The sequence below is a fragment of the Psammomys obesus genome, unplaced genomic scaffold, assembly GCF_907164565.1.
Source record: "Psammomys obesus unplaced genomic scaffold, mPsaObe1.curated_primary_1811, whole genome shotgun sequence".
NCBI classification, from domain to species: domain Eukaryota; kingdom Metazoa; phylum Chordata; class Mammalia; order Rodentia; family Muridae; genus Psammomys; species Psammomys obesus.
In genome coordinates, this window is record NW_026596125.1 from 7,209,100 (window position 1) to 7,227,376 (window position 18,277).

General features: G+C 48.9%; 1 protein-coding gene across 3 annotated transcripts in view; it reads right to left on the bottom strand.

The window, feature by feature from the left end:
• Sh3pxd2a (SH3 and PX domains 2A) overlaps positions 1–18,277 on the bottom strand; it is a 203,561-nt gene that overhangs the window by 155,402 nt on the left and 29,882 nt on the right. For all 3 annotated transcript variants that reach the window (XM_055591630.1, XM_055591631.1, XM_055591629.1), the window contains exon 2: positions 3,129–3,209. In XM_055591630.1, coding sequence (XP_055447605.1) covers positions 3,129–3,209 — 81 coding nt within the window. The remainder of the gene's footprint in view (positions 1–3,128; positions 3,210–18,277) is intronic.

Below are 18,277 nucleotides of genomic sequence, written 5' to 3' on the forward strand. Positions count from 1 at the left end.
TTAGCGATTCTAGGATTACAGCTTTGTTCACCGGTCATTAACCAGGCTACTCAAGAGCTGGAAACTGAGTGTGGCCCCGTGCTGGGTGCGTGGGTGGAAAGCGCAAGAGAGATGAATAAGGAAGAGAGATAAAAGCTCTTCGAAACAGCTGAAGCCCTTTGAGCAAATAAGTAGGCTCAAGCTCTCTCAGCTGTCTTCCAAGTGGTGCAGGGGAAGTTTAAGGGCCTTTCCTGGCACTGACCAAATATTGACCCAGTTACTCTCACTGCCAGGGGTCCCTCTCAGGGGCCAACAGCACATGAGCCAATGTTTGCAGAGAAATGACTGCAGCCCAGGGGCTGGCAGGCCAGGTTGTGAAACAGCCACCAGTGGAGCCAGGGCGAGGGAGGCTTCCTGTCCTTCTTTGGAGGGACTAGGTCACAGGGGAGATATGTCCAATGAAAAGATGACTTAAAAGGGAGTTTGTGGCCACTTGCCTGACTCCTGCTTATCTGCATCTCCAAGCAGACCCTTTATGACCAAACAAATGTGGGCCTGAGACCATAATCTGCTCCCTGTAGGTTGGGTCCCTCTTCTGCTTGTAGAAGGCTGAGGAGTAAGCTATTTTCAGAAGAACAAGGCCCTTTCCCCTGTTTCCACCTTGACATCTAAAATGCTCTTGAAGCCCTCTCTGGAGTCTATCCTGGCTTTCAGAGGGGCCTTGGGACAACTGTTCCAAGAATATGCTCAGTCGGTAGTTGCCGGAGGTAGAATCAGGCCATCAGGCATGTTAAGGTTACCTTTAACCTGCTAAGTCATCTTGTCAGGCCAGCAACCCCAATAAATAAGAAAGCCATGACCATGAATAAATGAATGGATGCCACAAAGATGAAAAGGAATGCCCTTGGGACCCACCTTATGAAAGCAACTGCTACAGCATATTTTGGAATAATGACAACAAAAAGAATCTGTACGTGTTCAGGATGGAAGGGGAAATTTTATGTTTTCTTAAAAAGAAAAGAAAAGAAAAAAGAAAGGGTCTTAAGCAGCCCAGGCTACCCTCAACCTATGTAGCTGAGGATGACCTTGAACTCCTTATCCCCCTACCTCTACCTCACAAGTGCTGTGATCATAGATATGTGCTATTATGCCTGGCTTAAAAGTATCTTTGGAGTCAGAGAGATTGCTCAGCAGGTAAAGATGCTAGCTGGTAAGCCTGAGGACTTGAGTTCACTCCCTGGGACCCACACAGTGGACAGAGAAAACTGACTCCCTCAAGCTGCCCTCCACCCTCGACATGTGGCCTACACATGCCTCACCGCAAACGAATAAACATCTTTGATCTGAAAGTAACTGAACCTGTAGCTGTGGAACTTGCACACACAGGGACAGGATGACCCACTCAGACAAGCCTGGCCACAGGCGGAGTCATGCCAGGGCCAGGGGCCAGCATATCACAGCTGCTCCACGCTTGTGTCCCTTCCAGCAGTGACAGGAGGAAGAGAAGCCTCACGCAGGGGTGGAGGATGGGGGCAGCATTTCTTTCCTGTATGATTCAATAACTTGCGAGGGGGTGGGACCAGAAGAGAAATTCTGATTTGGAAGTTTCCCCGGGCTGCTAGCCCCCTTCCAGCTCATCAATGAGCCCTTTCAGGGTCCACGCTCTGCCCTACTGTACCATCATTTCCTGTCCCCACACACTGTACCCATTGATGGGGCACAGGCAAATCCCACCAGTTTATCCTGAGACCGAAGGAGACTGACTGGGCAGGATCGAGAGGGGAAGGGGCAGAAGGCAGGAGGCATGTACGCTCCTCCTCTCACATGCAGTGACAAATTCAGCCCCGTACTGTGGAACCAGAAGGATACATAATCTGGGGAACTGGCTTTTTAAAAGTTTGTTGCATAAATAGAGTGATAAGGATCATGAGATAAAAGCAGGCATTAATGCACAAACACACAGGCCTGCCTCTGCCTCTCCAAGATGGTCCCCTGTAAGGGGCTAAGGGGAAGGACTGGCTGCTGGTTCTGAGGGCTAGGAATGAATGTCTCTTCTTTGAGTATTTGTGAGTCTAAATCACACTCACATCCTAAGGGAGAATCTCAAATATCTCGGCTTTCCCTTCCAGATAGAGGAAGGGTGCTGCCCACTCACACTAATACACCAGCACTTGCTCCTGATGCCCAAGGGTGACACCTCAGTGCCCCCTGCCAGAGCTCGTGACTGTGCTCCAAGACCCTCTACCTCTGGGCATTCTGATTGTTCTGAAGAAGGTACCTGGCCAAAGTCTTCCTTGAGAGTAATCAATTTGGAACAGGGAGACAGTCAGTGTCTATGGCGTTGGGAGCCACAGGTATGGAATTCCAGAGTCACTGACAGCTAAGTTCGTCAGTGTGGGAGTTAACAGGGGCAAAGGACAGTATTGGAGGGAATCAGAGACAAGATGGGAACAATTGATACTAGTTTGGGCTTTGTGGAAGCCCCATTGACCCAGTGCCGTCCCCACTATCTAGTCAACCACATAGAAGTCATTTGTCACCAAAAGATCCTAAAATGAATCAGCCAGCATCAAAGAGGTGTGTGGGATGGTACTATGTGGCTATGTACTACCATCTTGCTGAAGACAGTTGCCTGTGTGAGTTAGAGACACACACTCACCATCCACAAGTACAAACTGGGTGGCAAGCGCCTTGTTTAGATAGCCAGGCAGACGCAGTGGTATGCCCAGCATGTAACTTTATAAATTGCTTATTTTGTTTTGGTCTTCTCTGTGTGTTTGCTTTTCTTTACTAGCAATGATGTGGTGACTTGTGTCTCATCATAGATGTTTACACATATGTCTCCTCAGGCACACAGCACCCACGACTGCCTTCCCGACTCCCCGTGGTTTCCACCCCAAGGCCAAGGCAAGATGACAAAGCATGACTGTGAAGGACCACTGCGGAAAGCAACAAAGCCTCAAGTGTCTGCACGCAGCGCTCAAGACAGTAACAAGCCTGGCCGCTCTGTGGGGACTCCCCCATCTGCCCCTCTGTGCCAGAATGGATTCTGTCCCTCAGCTCTGTCCAGAGCCTTCCAGTGGGATATGGACACAAAACACGGGAGCCCACCAGAGACTCGGGCCACTATCTGGCTCTTGCCAACTCACCTGCAGGTCAAAGAACTTGCTGTACCTCCGGTAGATAGTCTGGGAGGTAGAGTCGGACCAGGTCACATTGATAATATATACCTGTTGGAAAAGAAGAGCAGGTGAGTAGGTGACCAAGACTGGGCTCTAAGGCAGGCCAGGCACGGTTTAATATTACTGTAAGAGTGCCACAGCCCAGACCATTCTTTTTCTCATCTGTCACCAGGGCCTGGCTCAATGTCAGGAACCATATGGATGCTACAATGTATGTTAATGCGCACACACGCACACATGTGCACACGCACATGCACGTGCACGCACACACACACACACTCCCTATACCTGAAGAAGCAGTCACTGAAATAAGAATGAAGGCTCTCTTAGTAAAGGGTTAAAAGAAATGGCTTATACATCATTTTCATTAATATGTGTTGCAGACAAGAAACCTAAAATTGAGGTCATCATACATTTGTAAATAGCTGATTCCCACTGGTCCTCAAAGTTCGGAATGAATGAGATTCCACGAGGGTTCCTCCACAACTACAGCTCGACAAGCCTCATGCTTTGAAATCCCACATGGGCAGACCTGGGCTCAGGGCACTCAGATCTCTACTCCACACACAAAGCTGGGTTACCCACCCTGAACGTTTTGGGAGACTATAAACGTTTCAGAGCTGCGCGGCTCAACTCAGCCTCCCGACAGCCAGGCTCACTGTCCTTCAGAACACATGCACAGAAAGGTTCGCTACACTGACCAAGAAAGCCGGCAGATCTGGCACAAGAAGCAACTTCATAGGAGAGATGGCAAGCAACACGCAGAAGCTACAGGCTGCCCGGGTGCCACACCAGGCAAGCACACCAGGCCCAGGCCATCCCCCTGGTAAGCCACATGGGGCTGCAGCTTCAGGCCACCACAGAAGAACCCCTGGTTCAGGAGGCCTCTGGGAAAGGAGAGAAAGGTCCTTGTCCATACGACGTGGCTTGCTGTTCCTGTTCTACAGCCCTGGCAGAGGTCTAAATACAGACGGCACACAGACACCCACTGCCATTGGGCTACTCTGCTGACCTCTCCTGGCACAGATGTGACACAAAGGAGGCGACCTCTGGGGAGGCACAAAGGATCCCCAGCGAAGGCTCTCATATCTACATATCCCTCAGAATTACGCCGGAAACTGTAGAAATTCAGGTTTCCAGGCCATTGGTAAATGATTCTGACACCACAGGTGTGTGGCATTCTTCCTAGTGAGCACCTCACAGTCAGAGAAGCCAGGGCCAGGGCCTGAGCTACATGGAGGAGAAACCTCAGCAAAGAGAAGCATTCGGATGCTGCGGACAGCAGACTGGTGCAACTCCCCAGTTGAAGAGGCCAAAACTTGCACGCAGAAGTGCGGGCAATCCTGTTGCTTGGTGGTTCCGTGAAAGACACTCTCTGACTTGCGTTCCTCCTCCCTTTCCATGATCAGTCGCAGAGTCAGTGTGGGGGTTCCAATGAGAATGCCCCCACCCATAGTTGGTGGAACTGTCTGGGAAGGGTTAGGAGATGTGACCTTGTTGGAGGAGGTGTGCCACCAAGGGTAGCCTGAGGTTCAAGTGACTCACAACCATTCCCAGTGTCTCACTTTCTGCCCTGTGGTTGTGGATCAAGATGTGGCCTCTCAGCAGCTGCTCTGGCCACCGTTCGCCTTTGCTCTGCCATCACAGACTCTTAACACTCTGGAACCATATGACCTTTAAACACTTTCTTTTATAAGACGCCTTGGTCATGGTGGCTCATCACAGCAAGAGAAAAGTAACTAAGACAGTTAGCTTCCCAGCGTGGGGTATTGATGAGTAGAGGTTCTGATATGGAAAAACAACAGCCCTGACCTGAGCTCAAAATAAACTACTATTATGAGTTGGGTACATAGCTCTGGGGTAGCTCATCTGCCCAGCATATTTGAGACCTTGGGCTCTAGTCTCAGCAGTGAGAATAATAGTTTTAAAATTATTAAACAATACCTAATATTTAACTAGGTGCACAGTGGTGGGCACCTATAATTCCAGTATTTGGGAGGTGGAGGCAGGAGTTCAAAGTCATCTTCAACTATATAGTGAGTTCCAGGTCAGCCTGAGCCATGTGAGTCTCTGCCTGAGAAAACAACGGACAGACATAAATATACGGACCAGACATACAGGCAGATAGGTGTGTGTGCATCGGCTTTGTTGTACCCTTGATAAAAACATTTATCTCAACAAATTACAAAATCATTTAGATATCTAATGATGGCTCATGTTTAGGTGATAAGTTACTATAAGCCAGTATGGTATAAAGTATTCAAATTCATCAGCTCATTTAATCTTCTCAGTGATTATCCCCATATGGTGCAGGAGGAAATAAGGCTCAGACATGCTAAGTCAAGTCACACAGCTAATAAAATACACAGCAGAAGATGTCAACCAAATCTGAATCTTCCCCGTCTTAATCACACCGGATAAACCGGCCATGCTGGCTGGCCCCTATAATCCCAGCACACAGGGAGGTAGAGACAAGTGGATCGCTGTGAGTTCTAGGCCAGCCTGGTCTGCAAAGTGAACCCAGGACAGCTAAGGCTACACAGAGAAACCCTGTCTCGAAAACACAAACAAACAAAAATCATACTGGGTATTTACTTTTCTACTGTTGCTTGAGGTAAATTAAAAACACTAGGCTTGATTTGGTTCTTGTACTTGGAAGCCCAAAAGCTTGGTGGTGGCAGCTGTGAGGTCATGTCCACAAGGCACACGAGGGAGCGGGGAGTACAAGAGACAAAAGAAAGAGGGCTAAACTCATCCTTTTTACCATGAACACAGGCAGTTCCATGACAAGGACATTAATCCATTCAAGAAGGCTGTGCCCTATCTAAAGATCCTTCTCCTCCTATTGTAATGATAATTAAACTTTAATTTTGAAGAGAATATTCGTTCAGCAGCCACAGGCCTATTTCTCTATATGTAAATTTAGGTCTGTAGGTATTTAAAGCAAATAACTTGATAAGGAATAAACATCTTTTAAATTAAAGCTTCGTTCAGGTGCTTGGAAAAGTCTGGATACCTATGGGCAGGGAAGGGCCTAGGGCAATGGCTCCCAGCCTGTGGGTTGAAAGACCTTTTCACAGGGGTCACCTGAGACCATCGGAAAACACAGATATTTACGTTACAGTTCAGAACAGAAGCAAAATTACAGTTATGAAGTAGCAATGAAAATGATTTTCATGGCTGGGGTCACCACAGCATGAGGAACGGTATTAAAGGTTGCAGCATCAGGAAGGTTGAGAACCAGTGGTCCAGAGGAACAAGGAAGAGTCCACGACCAACCAGAGACAGATTTGGGGATCAGACAGGCCAAAGTTCAGGAATGCAGCAAAAGCCAGCCGACCCTCAGGCATAGCAGCTCCCTGCTACCGTGGAAGAGGAGCTGGGTTTTCATCAGGGTCATAATCACCCTAGCACCCCCTACCCTCTTCCACCTGAATGTCTCCTTGCTGCAGGTTCCTAGACAGGAAGCAGATGTGTGCCGGCACCAGGTGCTGCCTGGTGTCCTTACATAATGGGTCCCCAAGAGGCCAGGCCCACCAGGAGAGAGAGAAAGAACTTGCCTGCAGGTCATTAAACTCCACCATTCTCCAGCGCTTGTGAAGCGGCACTGAGGAAGGACTTAACGGGGCTTAACACCCATGCGCCTTCCTGTGTGGTAATTAGGGGCTTCTCTTTCACGTCCCAGGGAGAATAAATCACTGGCCTGGGCCTGGCTGCTGGAAAGACTCAGGGAGGCCTGGTAGTTGGGAGATGCAGGCAGGCCTGGCCATTGGGAGATGCAGGCAGGCCTGGTAGCTGTTACAGGGTACAAGTTAAAACGACAACGCAATTTTGGCAGAGGAGGAAGCTAGGGCTCAGTGACTTGTCGAGTAGAGGATGGCCAAGTGAGGAGAGAATTCTGGGGCCAGCCCAGGCTGGATCTCTCTTATTCATAGCACCCACTTCATTGGTTGTGAGACTTCTCAGGATCCCATTCCCACCCTCAGGTTTTCCCAAACTTCTGGGACATGCCATAGGCTGCAGACTCCAAAGCAGACAGTGTTCTTCCTGTAGATAAGACCAGCGATCTGAAGATGGACTCCAGACTCCATCCTTCCATTGTGACAAGATGCTTGCTCTGTTTTCTTCCCAACTGTAGATAGCCTATATTATCACTCCAGATGAGAGATGGATGCCGGAATTCTGGCCTCTCCCAGGACACCCCTAGACCCTCATCCCACTACCAGAGCTTCTTAAAGATGCTCTGGCTGGCCCTGCTTTAGAGATAAACTGTGGAGAATGAGCAGGTGTCAGAGGGGGAGAGGGCAGAGGTCACTGGAGAAAGCCAGCTCTGTTTACCCGCACAGATACCACCCCCCTCTGGTTTCGGGAGCTGCCAGATAACATTACCCAGCAGCTGGACTGCAAGAAAGGGCTGGCAATTAAACTCCCTGATTCCAAACACAGTTACTTGGGCTTATGTTTCCTGTGTAGAGTTTCCCTTCCTTATGGATTTTAAAAATGCGCAGATTCCATTTCAAGGTCTGTAGTCACTTCACACAGATGGCAGGCAACTAGAAAACCTCCTTAGAGACCAGTAGCCATGTCCGGCTTCCTGCAGGCTAGCCAGGCTATCATGTTCTTCTGCAGCTCACATCTAAAGAAGCCCTGGCAGTGTATGGACAATCAGCACAGCGCCTCATTGCTCAACCTCCCATCCGACACCGTGCTATCTGCTCAGTACACACAGCCTGACCACAGCTGAACTTTCTGACTTTGTCTGCCCAGTGGGCTCTGCTGCTCTCTGTGAACCAAGCTCCTTTGAACTTGCCTATAGGTCAGTAAACCTGCAAGACCTGGATGTAAAAAAAAAAAAAAAAAAACAAAACCTTGCAGGTCAGCTCCTGAGAACAAAGAATAAAGCCCAGTCTCATGAAGGAGAGATGGGAGGATGAGATCTGGAATATTCCCAATGAATGATTGCAAAGATGTGACTCAGGCATTCCTAGAAGGCCTCAGATGGGCTTGGGTTTAGTCAGGAAAGCTAGGTTTTGCTTTTGCCACAGGAAATAGGGCAAGAGTCGAGGAAATAGGAATTGTGGGGGAGAGGGCCACCCCTAAGTGGTGTACGCTGTGGCTGCAATTTGCCAAGGAAGAAGGCCTTATTTTCCCTGGCCCCGTGACCAGCTGACCTGGCTGCAGGTCAAATGGAAACTCCCTTGCAGTGGTCCCCCTGCTCACACGTGGCTCTGGGACCAGGTGGCTGGGCCCAGGGCCACTGCACAGAGCCGGGCAGGTTGTAGTCAATCCCCAATGGTTGCCCAGGGGAAGGCAAATCTAATCTAGACCATGCTCTTCAAATTACATGCTCCACCCTGGGGCTGAAGATATGCCACAGAGGGGTGCATTGCTCCTGGACTGGGCTATCACTGTCTTCCAGGACCTGGGAGGTCACAGGAGCACTTCAAATCTTCCGGAGTCTGGGCCATTTGGGGTTAATTGAGTTGAAGAATTATGGCCCTAAAAGCCAAACGGAACACAATCCAGAAACCATTAAAGGGGGGATCTACATTTGGGGCCACAGTAATTGTTGAAGAAGGGCCTATGCCAAGTTCTTTCTAAGAAGTTGATGCCCATCTGAAATACCATTAAGCCCTACCTTTCCATTCTACATGCCCCACATACCTAGATCTGCCTTGGAGAGTTGGCAGACAGTATGCCATGCACATCTCCAGTCCAGCCAGGTTGGTCTTCTAAATTAGACTACCGTGGGCAGAGGGCATCAGAGCTACTGTTCCCAATGCAAGTGGCTGTGCCAAAGCTGGGCTGATATTATCCTCTGTGACTCTCAAAGTGGCAGTGATGGTCCTTTAATTGAGAAGGAGCCCTCAGGGACGCCACCATCTGACCTGGGCTCCATTAGCCCCATGAGTCCTCCCATGTCTTGGAGTGCTCAAGCCTGTGGTCTACCATCAGTGGTATATTATACCCACCCTTGTTTGCCAACTGCCGGGACAGCACAGCCCAGAGCCTGGCACATGGTGCATCGTCAGTGTGTTTAGCGTGGGTGAGTCCACCCCTCCCTGGTCTCCCATATTACCTCGTGCACTCTCTTGGCCTTCAGTGTTCTAGATCTGGAGATAACCACTGGTTCATTCAGTGAAATAAAGTCCCTGGGGTTTGTAGCACCAATGAGTGGCTAAAGAAATATTGGAGAGAGTTCTCCAGTCCCAGACCTAAACTCTTAATGGGCAAGAGACTGAATACAAATCCTTCTAACTCAGTACAAGGATATTTGCCAATCCAAAACCTTGACAGCAAAGTCGTGTACAATAGCCCATGGTCACTTAGCTCAAGAAAATTTTTGTGGGGGGTGCTGGAGAATCCCCCACGAATAGGAATAGGGGTGTATCTGTTAACCCATATGGCCTCAAACTCACAATAGGCAAGGATGACCTTGAACTTCTGATCCCCTTGCCTCTACTTCCTGGTTGCTAAGACTACACTCGTTCATGCGATGCTGGGAATCAAGCTCAGGGCCTCGTGCATGCTCCACAAGCTCAGGTGATCCAGAGCCCTTGTTTTCAAGGTTTTAGCTTAGCCTGAAAACACTGAGCACCCTCGGAGTGGCCCTGGCGAAATCCCAATGCCTCCTCCAGCTGGTGTTTGTTCTAGGAGACATAGGGCCACCACTTAAAAGGCTATTTAGTCGGGCACCTCCACTCCAACATCCACGCCTACAGGGTGACCACAGCATGGGTGAGCAGCTTAAGCCAGCCCTGTTCCAGCCCTTAGCCCCCTGGTCCATTCTCCCGACCTCACCCTCACAGAGCTATCACCGTGACTCCTGCAGGAGCCACTCCAGGAAAGGCTGTAACGTCAGGAAGGTGTAGAAGGCTTCTTCCGGAACCACATATATCCACCCACTACTCCAAAGCCCATGAGCACACCGCGGAGCAGGGGACTGAACCCATTTCTGGGGAAAGGGAAAAGAGAGCTTTTCATTCATTCATTCATATTTACTTTTGCAGTGCTGGGAATTGAACCCAGGACCTTGTGTGTGCTAGGCAACTTCTGCCACTGAGCTACATCTCCAGTCCTGAGAAAAGGACTTTAGACTTTAAAAAAAAACTTTTTTTAAATATAATTTACTTAATTTTATTCTCTGTGTGTTGGTAGGAAGGTGTCAGAATCCATGGAACTGGAATCACAGATGGTCATGAGCCACCGTGGGGGTGCTGGGAATCAAACCTGGAAGAGCAAATCCTGTGGAAGAGCAGCCAGTGCTCTTAACCATGGGGCTGTCTCTCCAGCCCCCTAAACAAAACTCTTTAAAGACTTTTTTTTAAGCTTTTTAAATTTTCACACAACTACATTTATTGTATATTGAGCACACACCCTCCTCCATGTCTCCCTATCCTTCTGTTAGTCCTCCTAAGCAGTTTTACTTCTAATTTCAAGTCGCACACACACAGAGGGCGGGGGAAGGTTTTATGTATAAACATAAACATCTTATGTCCTGGGAAGGGCAAAGCATGACTTCATTGCATGGGGCGAGGAAAACAATGGGATACCATGCTGTGAAGCCAGGGGCTTTTTCTTGTTCTTTTTTTCCCATGTTTCCTGGAAGGGAATGCACATATACGCTGGGCACTCTCAGGAGCCAAAAAACCTGAGGAACCTGAAAGGAAGGATTCACCATCAAATCTCCATCCTTCAAGTCCCCAGAGCTGGGAGACTGAAGAGGTCATTCTGCAGACCTTGTTCTTGTCTGTGCAAACAAACGTGCCCATTAGGGCTTCAGAAAGGGACAGCCACCGCTGTTTGCTGAGGGCTTTCTGAGTTTCAGACACTGCCAGGGACTTTATTCTGACTGTGATCTGTCTTTACAATATCCTCTAAGACACTGTTAGGGTCTCCAGCTCCTCCAGCAGAGGCTGCAGTCAGAGCAGCGACCTGGGGCGGTCAGGCCCACAGCAGTGACAGGGCTTGAACAGGCCAGTCCCCTCCAGAGGAGTGCTTTGTTCTCTCTTTCAGGTTTAACTGCATTTTTCTAACATTTATTTATTTGTTTGTTTGTTTGGTGTAGGGGGTGGGTATGGATATGCACATGCCAAAGCCTGCGTGCGACGATTGTATATGCGGAAGTCAGGGGACAAGTGAGAGGAGTCAGTTCTCTCATTCCACCTGTGGGACCCCAAGGCTGAATTGAGGTCCTAAGACACAATGGCAAACTCCTTCACCTACTGAACTGTCTTGGCAGCCTTCTTTTTTTTCAGCTATTCATATCGTTCCTTCTTTATTGTGTACATTCATTTGTACATGGTATTGTGTTTTATGAGGACACTTACTGATCAGTATTCATCCTAAGTTGGGTATATGCCCCCAAATCCTCTACCCTTTCTTTTTCACCCCTCCACCTCCTCAGTTGCACCTCTACTTTCATGTAATACACACACACACACACACACACACACACACACACACACACACACACGTGATTTCCGTATCTATAAAAACCCAGGGACCACAAATGAACAAAGCCAGGCAGTTTGTCTTTCTGAGGCTGCCTTAATTTGCTTTCCTTCAGACTACACTAACTTTGCTCTTCTTTCAAGTTGAAATGTCCCACTGTGCATATAAGCCACGTTTTCCTCTGTTGCTGGACCCCCAGTGTGGTTCCGTAACTTAGCTACTGTAAACAGAGCTGCAGTAAAGATCCACAGCCAGGTATCTCTGTGACACGTTGACTCGGAGTCCTTCGGTTAAATACACTTTGTCCTCCTTAAATAACACCAGATTGCCTGGGACAGGGCGGACAGAGCTCTCTGCCACAAGGACCACTGCTGGGGTCCAACCTGTAGCTCTGCCTGTTGGTTTCTCCTTGGGTAGGTAATGACCAGCTTCTCAGTCAGTACTAAGGCTGCCTATGTCACTGGTGAGGAGGGAGCCCTGCATTAGGACCCCTGTGCTCTGGATCAGCTCCATGAGCCCCGAGTCCCCATTCCATAAAGCGAAGGCAATAACTCCAGCCTCACACTGAACGTCATGTGAAGAACCCAGTGTCAGGGCACTGTGGACCCTGACACAAGTTGCCTGTCACAGACCTTTGTTCTCTAAGGGCCCCCAAATGCACAGGGCCTGGAAGGGAATCCACGTTGGGTTTCCAGATTTCTGGCCATGATTCCCACTGGGATGTTCTCCTGAACAGCGGAGACTATGTGGTTGTCCTTCGTACTTTCCTTCTTCCAGCCCTGCCACCACTGCTCAGCCAAACCAGTCTGTCAGAGAAAAGGAGCTGAGTCACTCAACCAGCAGGACCCCCAGTGGAGAACCCAGAAACGGTCAGTAGACATCTTAGGTAATGCCCAGGTATCAGGGAGGGTGGCTGACACTGTGCCCAGTTGGGAGGGCAAAGCTCACTTTATGATGGATATGAAGTAAAAACTTTATTTGGTGCATCTGACCGTTTGACACTATGACAGGACTGTTATCAACAAAGAGCACACGTGAGATCCATGTAATCTAGTTATAAAGCATGCACGCACACACACACACATCTTATGTTGTAGCAAGCTTACAACAAAGTAAAACAAACAAATAAATTTTAAAAATGAAATTTTGTGTCAGGCCACATTCAGAGCTACCATGTCAGACATATCTGCTAGACACTCTTCGACACTAAAAAGCCAGCGCTCCGGAAACAGCAAAAGTGTTATGTGCCTGGGTTGCAGTGGGCTTGGCCACCGCTCACAGGCTCCAGCAGAGTTAGGAAGGGAACTTCTGGCTCCACACGCTTCCTAATCAACACCCAACTCTGGTCCACTGCCCTCCAAAAACACATCCTGCCAGTGTGCCTGCGCCTCTGTCACAGCGCAGAGCCAGGCAAAGGTTAACACACACACGACTTGGTTCCGCTTCCTGGGCATCACAGCAGCCAGGGGAGGCCAGAGGTCAGCTGCTCCTTTACACACAGCCTTGGGGAAGTGACCTCTCCACTTCCTCCCCAGCTGACACACTCACACCGTCCTCCTTGCTGTGCTCAGCAAAGCCTGGCTACACACGACACAAGGCAAGTAGCTGTCATTAGGAAAGTAGCTCCTGGCAGGGCCTGGATCAAGCTTTGTGGAAAGCATTCTGATGATCCCCAGCCCTAATCTTACATATTTCTTGACCTAGCATATTGGAGAGAGAGAGAGAGAGAAAGAAAGAGAGAGAGAGAGAGGAGAGGGAAAAGAAAAAGATTGTATATGTATGCAAAAGATATCCTTTCTCTGCAGCAAAAAAATAAGGGATACTGAATGCTCATGACTTTAAAAGTTGTATCAATTACAGCTTGTATACTGATGGTAAGATGCCCTCTTTTATAGCATGCTGAGAAAAAAGAAAGCCAAGATCACAAAGCGATGCCTATAGCACAACCCCACGTTTATTGTCGTGTAGGTGTGCAGGGGGCTGTACTCCTTCACGTGCACACACATTAGAGAGAAAGAAGTGACAGCTGATAACAGTAGTTATTTATGGGCAGAGATCTAAGGGGAGAGACAGGAACAGTTTCCATTTCTACTTCAAACATTTCCGTATTTATTTCCTTTTGCTTGAAAGCGTATGGCTTTCATAATTTAACATGAGATTTCAATCTTGGAAAACACTTGTGTCCCCCTGGCCTGTCCCCTGGCTCTGGTTCTGGATGCTGTGCCGACATCAGCCCTTGTTCCTTCCTGTGGGGTGGTGCGGAGTTTCAGACTCAAGGCTGAGTTACTGAAACTAGGGTCTACAGCCCTGGCTACAAAGAGTCACCAAGGGTCCTTTAAAACCAAGCTGCCTGGACCTCACATACCAGTTAAACTAGAGCCTTGGAAGGTGGAAATGATTTGGGGAGGTTAAGAGCTCCCAGGTGGGTCTACTCTTAGTGAGAGTTGGGAATCATTAAAGTCAACCAAACCCCCAAAGACCAATGACTAGCTGGGGGGCGGGGCAAAAGACCCCTTTAACTGGAACGCATCACTGTAGAAGAATTTGTCCTGTAGAATTCAGCTTTGCCTTCATGATGTCTGTGAAGGGAGTCTGGACTCAACTTCTCTGAGTCCTGCCTGCAGGCTTGGGACTCACAGGCTCTAACGAAGAAGGAAAACTGGCATCAGGTGCCTCCGCTCTGGGCCGTGGCTGCGCCTGAGTGTCCACTGGCAGCTTGTGCCACCCACCACCCTGCATCTCCATCAGTGACTTGAGGGGCCAGAACCAGCCCCCGGCTCAGGAGGAAGAGCTAAAAGAATCAGCAGTGCCTGCTCAGAGGAGAGAGCAAAGAGGATACGTGTTCTCAATATTTAGAGGACTCTCACCGTACCAGGGGTCAGGTCCAGCTGACTGCCAAGGCAGGCAGGAGATGAATGAAAAGTTGCAGATAAGCAGGTCTCCATCCACTGTCGGAAAGAATTTCCCTCCAACTATAGCTAACCAAAGATGGATGTAGATGTCAACTGAAGTAGGGGATTGCTGGACTTCGGGGACAAGAAATCCCCCAAATGTAAGGTTGCTTGAAGATACCTTCTCATTCCCTCTCTAACTTCCAACAGCACGAGGCTAGAATCCCTCTGAGATTTTTTTTTAATCAAAATCCAGCAGCTTCTTAAATAAAAGAAGTTGGTCCCGCTTTCACCAACTCCAGCCTGAGTCCCGCAGAGGCCAGGCACCGCGCTGGGCACTGGAAGTCTGGGCAGTGGGCCAGGCACGACTGTTGTTATGGAGTTTCCCTAGCTCAACAGAAAACACATGGGATCGTGCTGAGGCCCTGAGACTGAGGGCAGTGGCAAGTGACACAGGAGAGGCACCTCGCTAGACCGAAGGTCAGGGAACACCTGTCTGGGACCCGCATGACGAAGGCAAAGCATCAGTCACCAAGTGAGGAAACAGTGGAATGTCAGTGGGACCCAACACAGAACTGGAAGACAGTTCTCCCACCACATGCAAAACAACTCAAATGGACCAGCGTCTCAGCCTGGCGCCATAGCACATGCCTGTAATCTCAGCCTTCACAGATTGGGGGAAGGGGCAGGGACAGGTAGATCTCTGTGTCTGAGGTCAGCCTGCTCTGCAAAACCAAGCCCAGTACAGCCAAGGGTACACAGAGAAACCCTGTCTCAGGGCAAAAACAAAACAAATAGCACCTCAAATGGGAGAGGCAGAAGGACAGAGTCTTAATGAGGCACCGAAGCAGCTCAGTGGAAGAGCAATTGTATCACCCACCAGCTTTTTCAGTTTGACTCCCTCCCTGCAAGAAAGTCTTCATGACCTCAAACAGTGAGTTCAATGTATGATACCAAAAAAGACAGCAATGAAAGGAAACTAGACAAGCCAAAATACAACAAAATCACTATCTTTTATGCTGCAATGAATATCAGCAATAAAGAGAACCCACAGCACAGGAAACAATTATAGTTGTGATGTGTCTGTTAAAGGATTTGTCTCTAAAACTAATAACCTTTGAGACCATGACATATGGCCCAGTACAACTGCACAGTCAAATAAGTGAAAACTGACCCAAGCCAGGGACTGTGTGTGAAACCTTCCCAGTAAGCAGATCTGTGAGCCAGAAAGTGCACAACAGTTTGCTTAGAGCTGAGAGCGGGGGAAGGAGGGTGGCATCTCCCCTGGATGAAATATCCTAAAACATGACTGTGGTAGCTAGCAGCTGTATAGCTCAGTGACTGTTCTACGACCGTGTGAATTATATCTATGAATTATATCTCACTAAAGCAGCTATTCAAAAGTAGAAAGGGAAAGCACCACTTAGAGGTGTGTGTGTGAGAGAGAGACAGAGACAAAGAGAGAGAGATATGTATGTGTATATGTGTAGGTGTGCTCATCTCTCTGGGTGTACATGAAAGCCAGAAGCCAAATTCGGATATCTTCCTCCAATACTCTTCACCTCATTTTCTGAGACAAGGTCTCTCACTGAACCTAGCGTTTACAGTTTGGGTTAGACTGGCCGGCCACTGAGCCCTACACTGAGCCCAGTGTCTGCCTCCAGTGCTGGGAGTACAAGCATGTGTCTCCACACCCAGCTTTTTATGCAGGTGCTAGGGTATTGAACTCGGGTCTTCGTGCTTGCACGGCAGTCCCTTTGCTCACTGACCTATCTCTCTAGTCCCTTTAAAGCCTTCTTGACTCTGTTACTACATCCTTGCAGCCCAGTTCCTCCAAATTCCAAGCATGACCCACTGTCTCCTAGAAACTTCCTAAGATGTTTCTGTGCTGGGTGTCCCCCTGTTCCTCACTAGTGTGATCAGGAATCACATGACACCCACCAAGCATGGAGAAAACCTATGCTAGGTATCAGCAGCCCTTGTGTGGAGGATCAGCCACACAGCTCACAGTAGGTAGCACTGCTCACAGTAGGTGTGGCCATCAGAGCAAGGAGGAATCCCTGCTGTAGGAAGATGCACCTTCCTTCTTCCCACATTGGGTACTTTAACACCACGGCTGGAAGGAACCAAAGCTCTAAATACCCACTTCTCTGCCCACAGAGCTTGCTGGCTTCAGCACACCCTGCTGTGTATAAAAATCTCCCAATCCAGCAGTGAAAGTGGGAGGGCTGCAGTCTCCTGTGTGTCCAGGATGGGGAACGGCACTGATACCCACTAGCCTGTGGGAACTAGGCTGTTCCTACACTGGACAGCCTACACTGAGGGAATTTGCTCGCCTTTTCCAGAAACCAGTTTCTTCCTTGGGAGCACATTCCAGCCTTCTTCCACTTGACCCCACTGTCCCTCACCCAGCCCACGTTTTATCCTCCCCTTTTATAAAACCCATTATAGGCGCCTGGAACCACAGTTCCTACCACCATGCTGGAAACCCTTCCTGCCAATTTCATATGTCCATTCTCCCAATCCATTCCCAGAACCACTCTACAAATACCCACCACCCAGCTTCCCTTGTTTCACCTATAACAGTGAGTGACGCTGGGAATGTGACAGATTCCCAGTAAAGCTAAGCTTTGGGAAGACAGGGGCAACCTTGCTTTGTGAGGAGCATCTGCCTGACATCTAAGCCACTCCCACGACACAGGTGTCAATACCTCTTAATGACATCATCACCTTCAGGTCTCCACGCCACCACAGTGGCACAAGCTTTTAAAATGACTTTCTGTGGGAACAAACTGTACTTAAATCATAAAAGGCTTCCCAGAAGTTCCCACACTGGAGGGGAGGAGAGAGCTATAGTGGCAAGGGGACACCCAGGACAAACAGTATAAGAGGTGAGACTAAGCCTAGAGTGGCATGAAGCAGGCTGAGACGGATGGCAGGAGGCTGAAGCCCAAAAAAACAAAGGGGAGAATGCCAAGTGCCAGTTGTGAGGATGAGAGAATGACGGAGGCAAAAAGAGAGCATGGCAGTCCACAAAGCCAGGGACCAACAGCCAGCAAGGAGCTTCGTAGTCAGAGACCATGGCATCGTTTGGGAGTGGAAAAGGAACAAAGATCAGATGTCGGGGAGCTCTGAAGATGAATGCAAAAAGAGATGTGGTAGGAAACAGGAACTGAGGGAAGCCCAAGCTGGGGGCAGGCATGTTAGTGAAACTGAGCCTGGTGATGAGAAACTTTGGGAAGCAAATGTTGGAGGGGGCCTTAAAAACAAAAGGAGATATGGAAGCCCAGAAAGGGCTGTTTGAAGGTGAGGAAACTCCATACAAAGGCGTCTGAGACCCCAGAACACCTGGGGTGCTATGGAATGACTCAGGGGACTGAGTAGGAAGAGGATGGAGGAACTCTATCCAGGTGGAGCATGGGGAATGTCCCCCACTTTCTTTAGGACAGCCATTGACTAGGACCTTGGGGCACTTGATGCAGAGGGCATAGCAGCTTTGAAAAAGAAGGGAACAAAATGCTAGAAGCCATGGTTTTGTCTTATGTTTAGTTCAATCTCAGGCACAAGCTCTTAGGAAAATCTAAGTCTTTCTGTCTGTCTGTCTGTCTCTCTCTCTCTCTTTCTCTTTCTCTCTCTCACACACACAGACACACACACACAAAATTTGTCTTAAAATACAGAGTGACAAGAACAAAATAATGCCAGGTCGCATGTTTGTAGCCCCCAACCCTCATCTCTCTGCCCCTTCCTAATCTGTACCCACAAGGGACC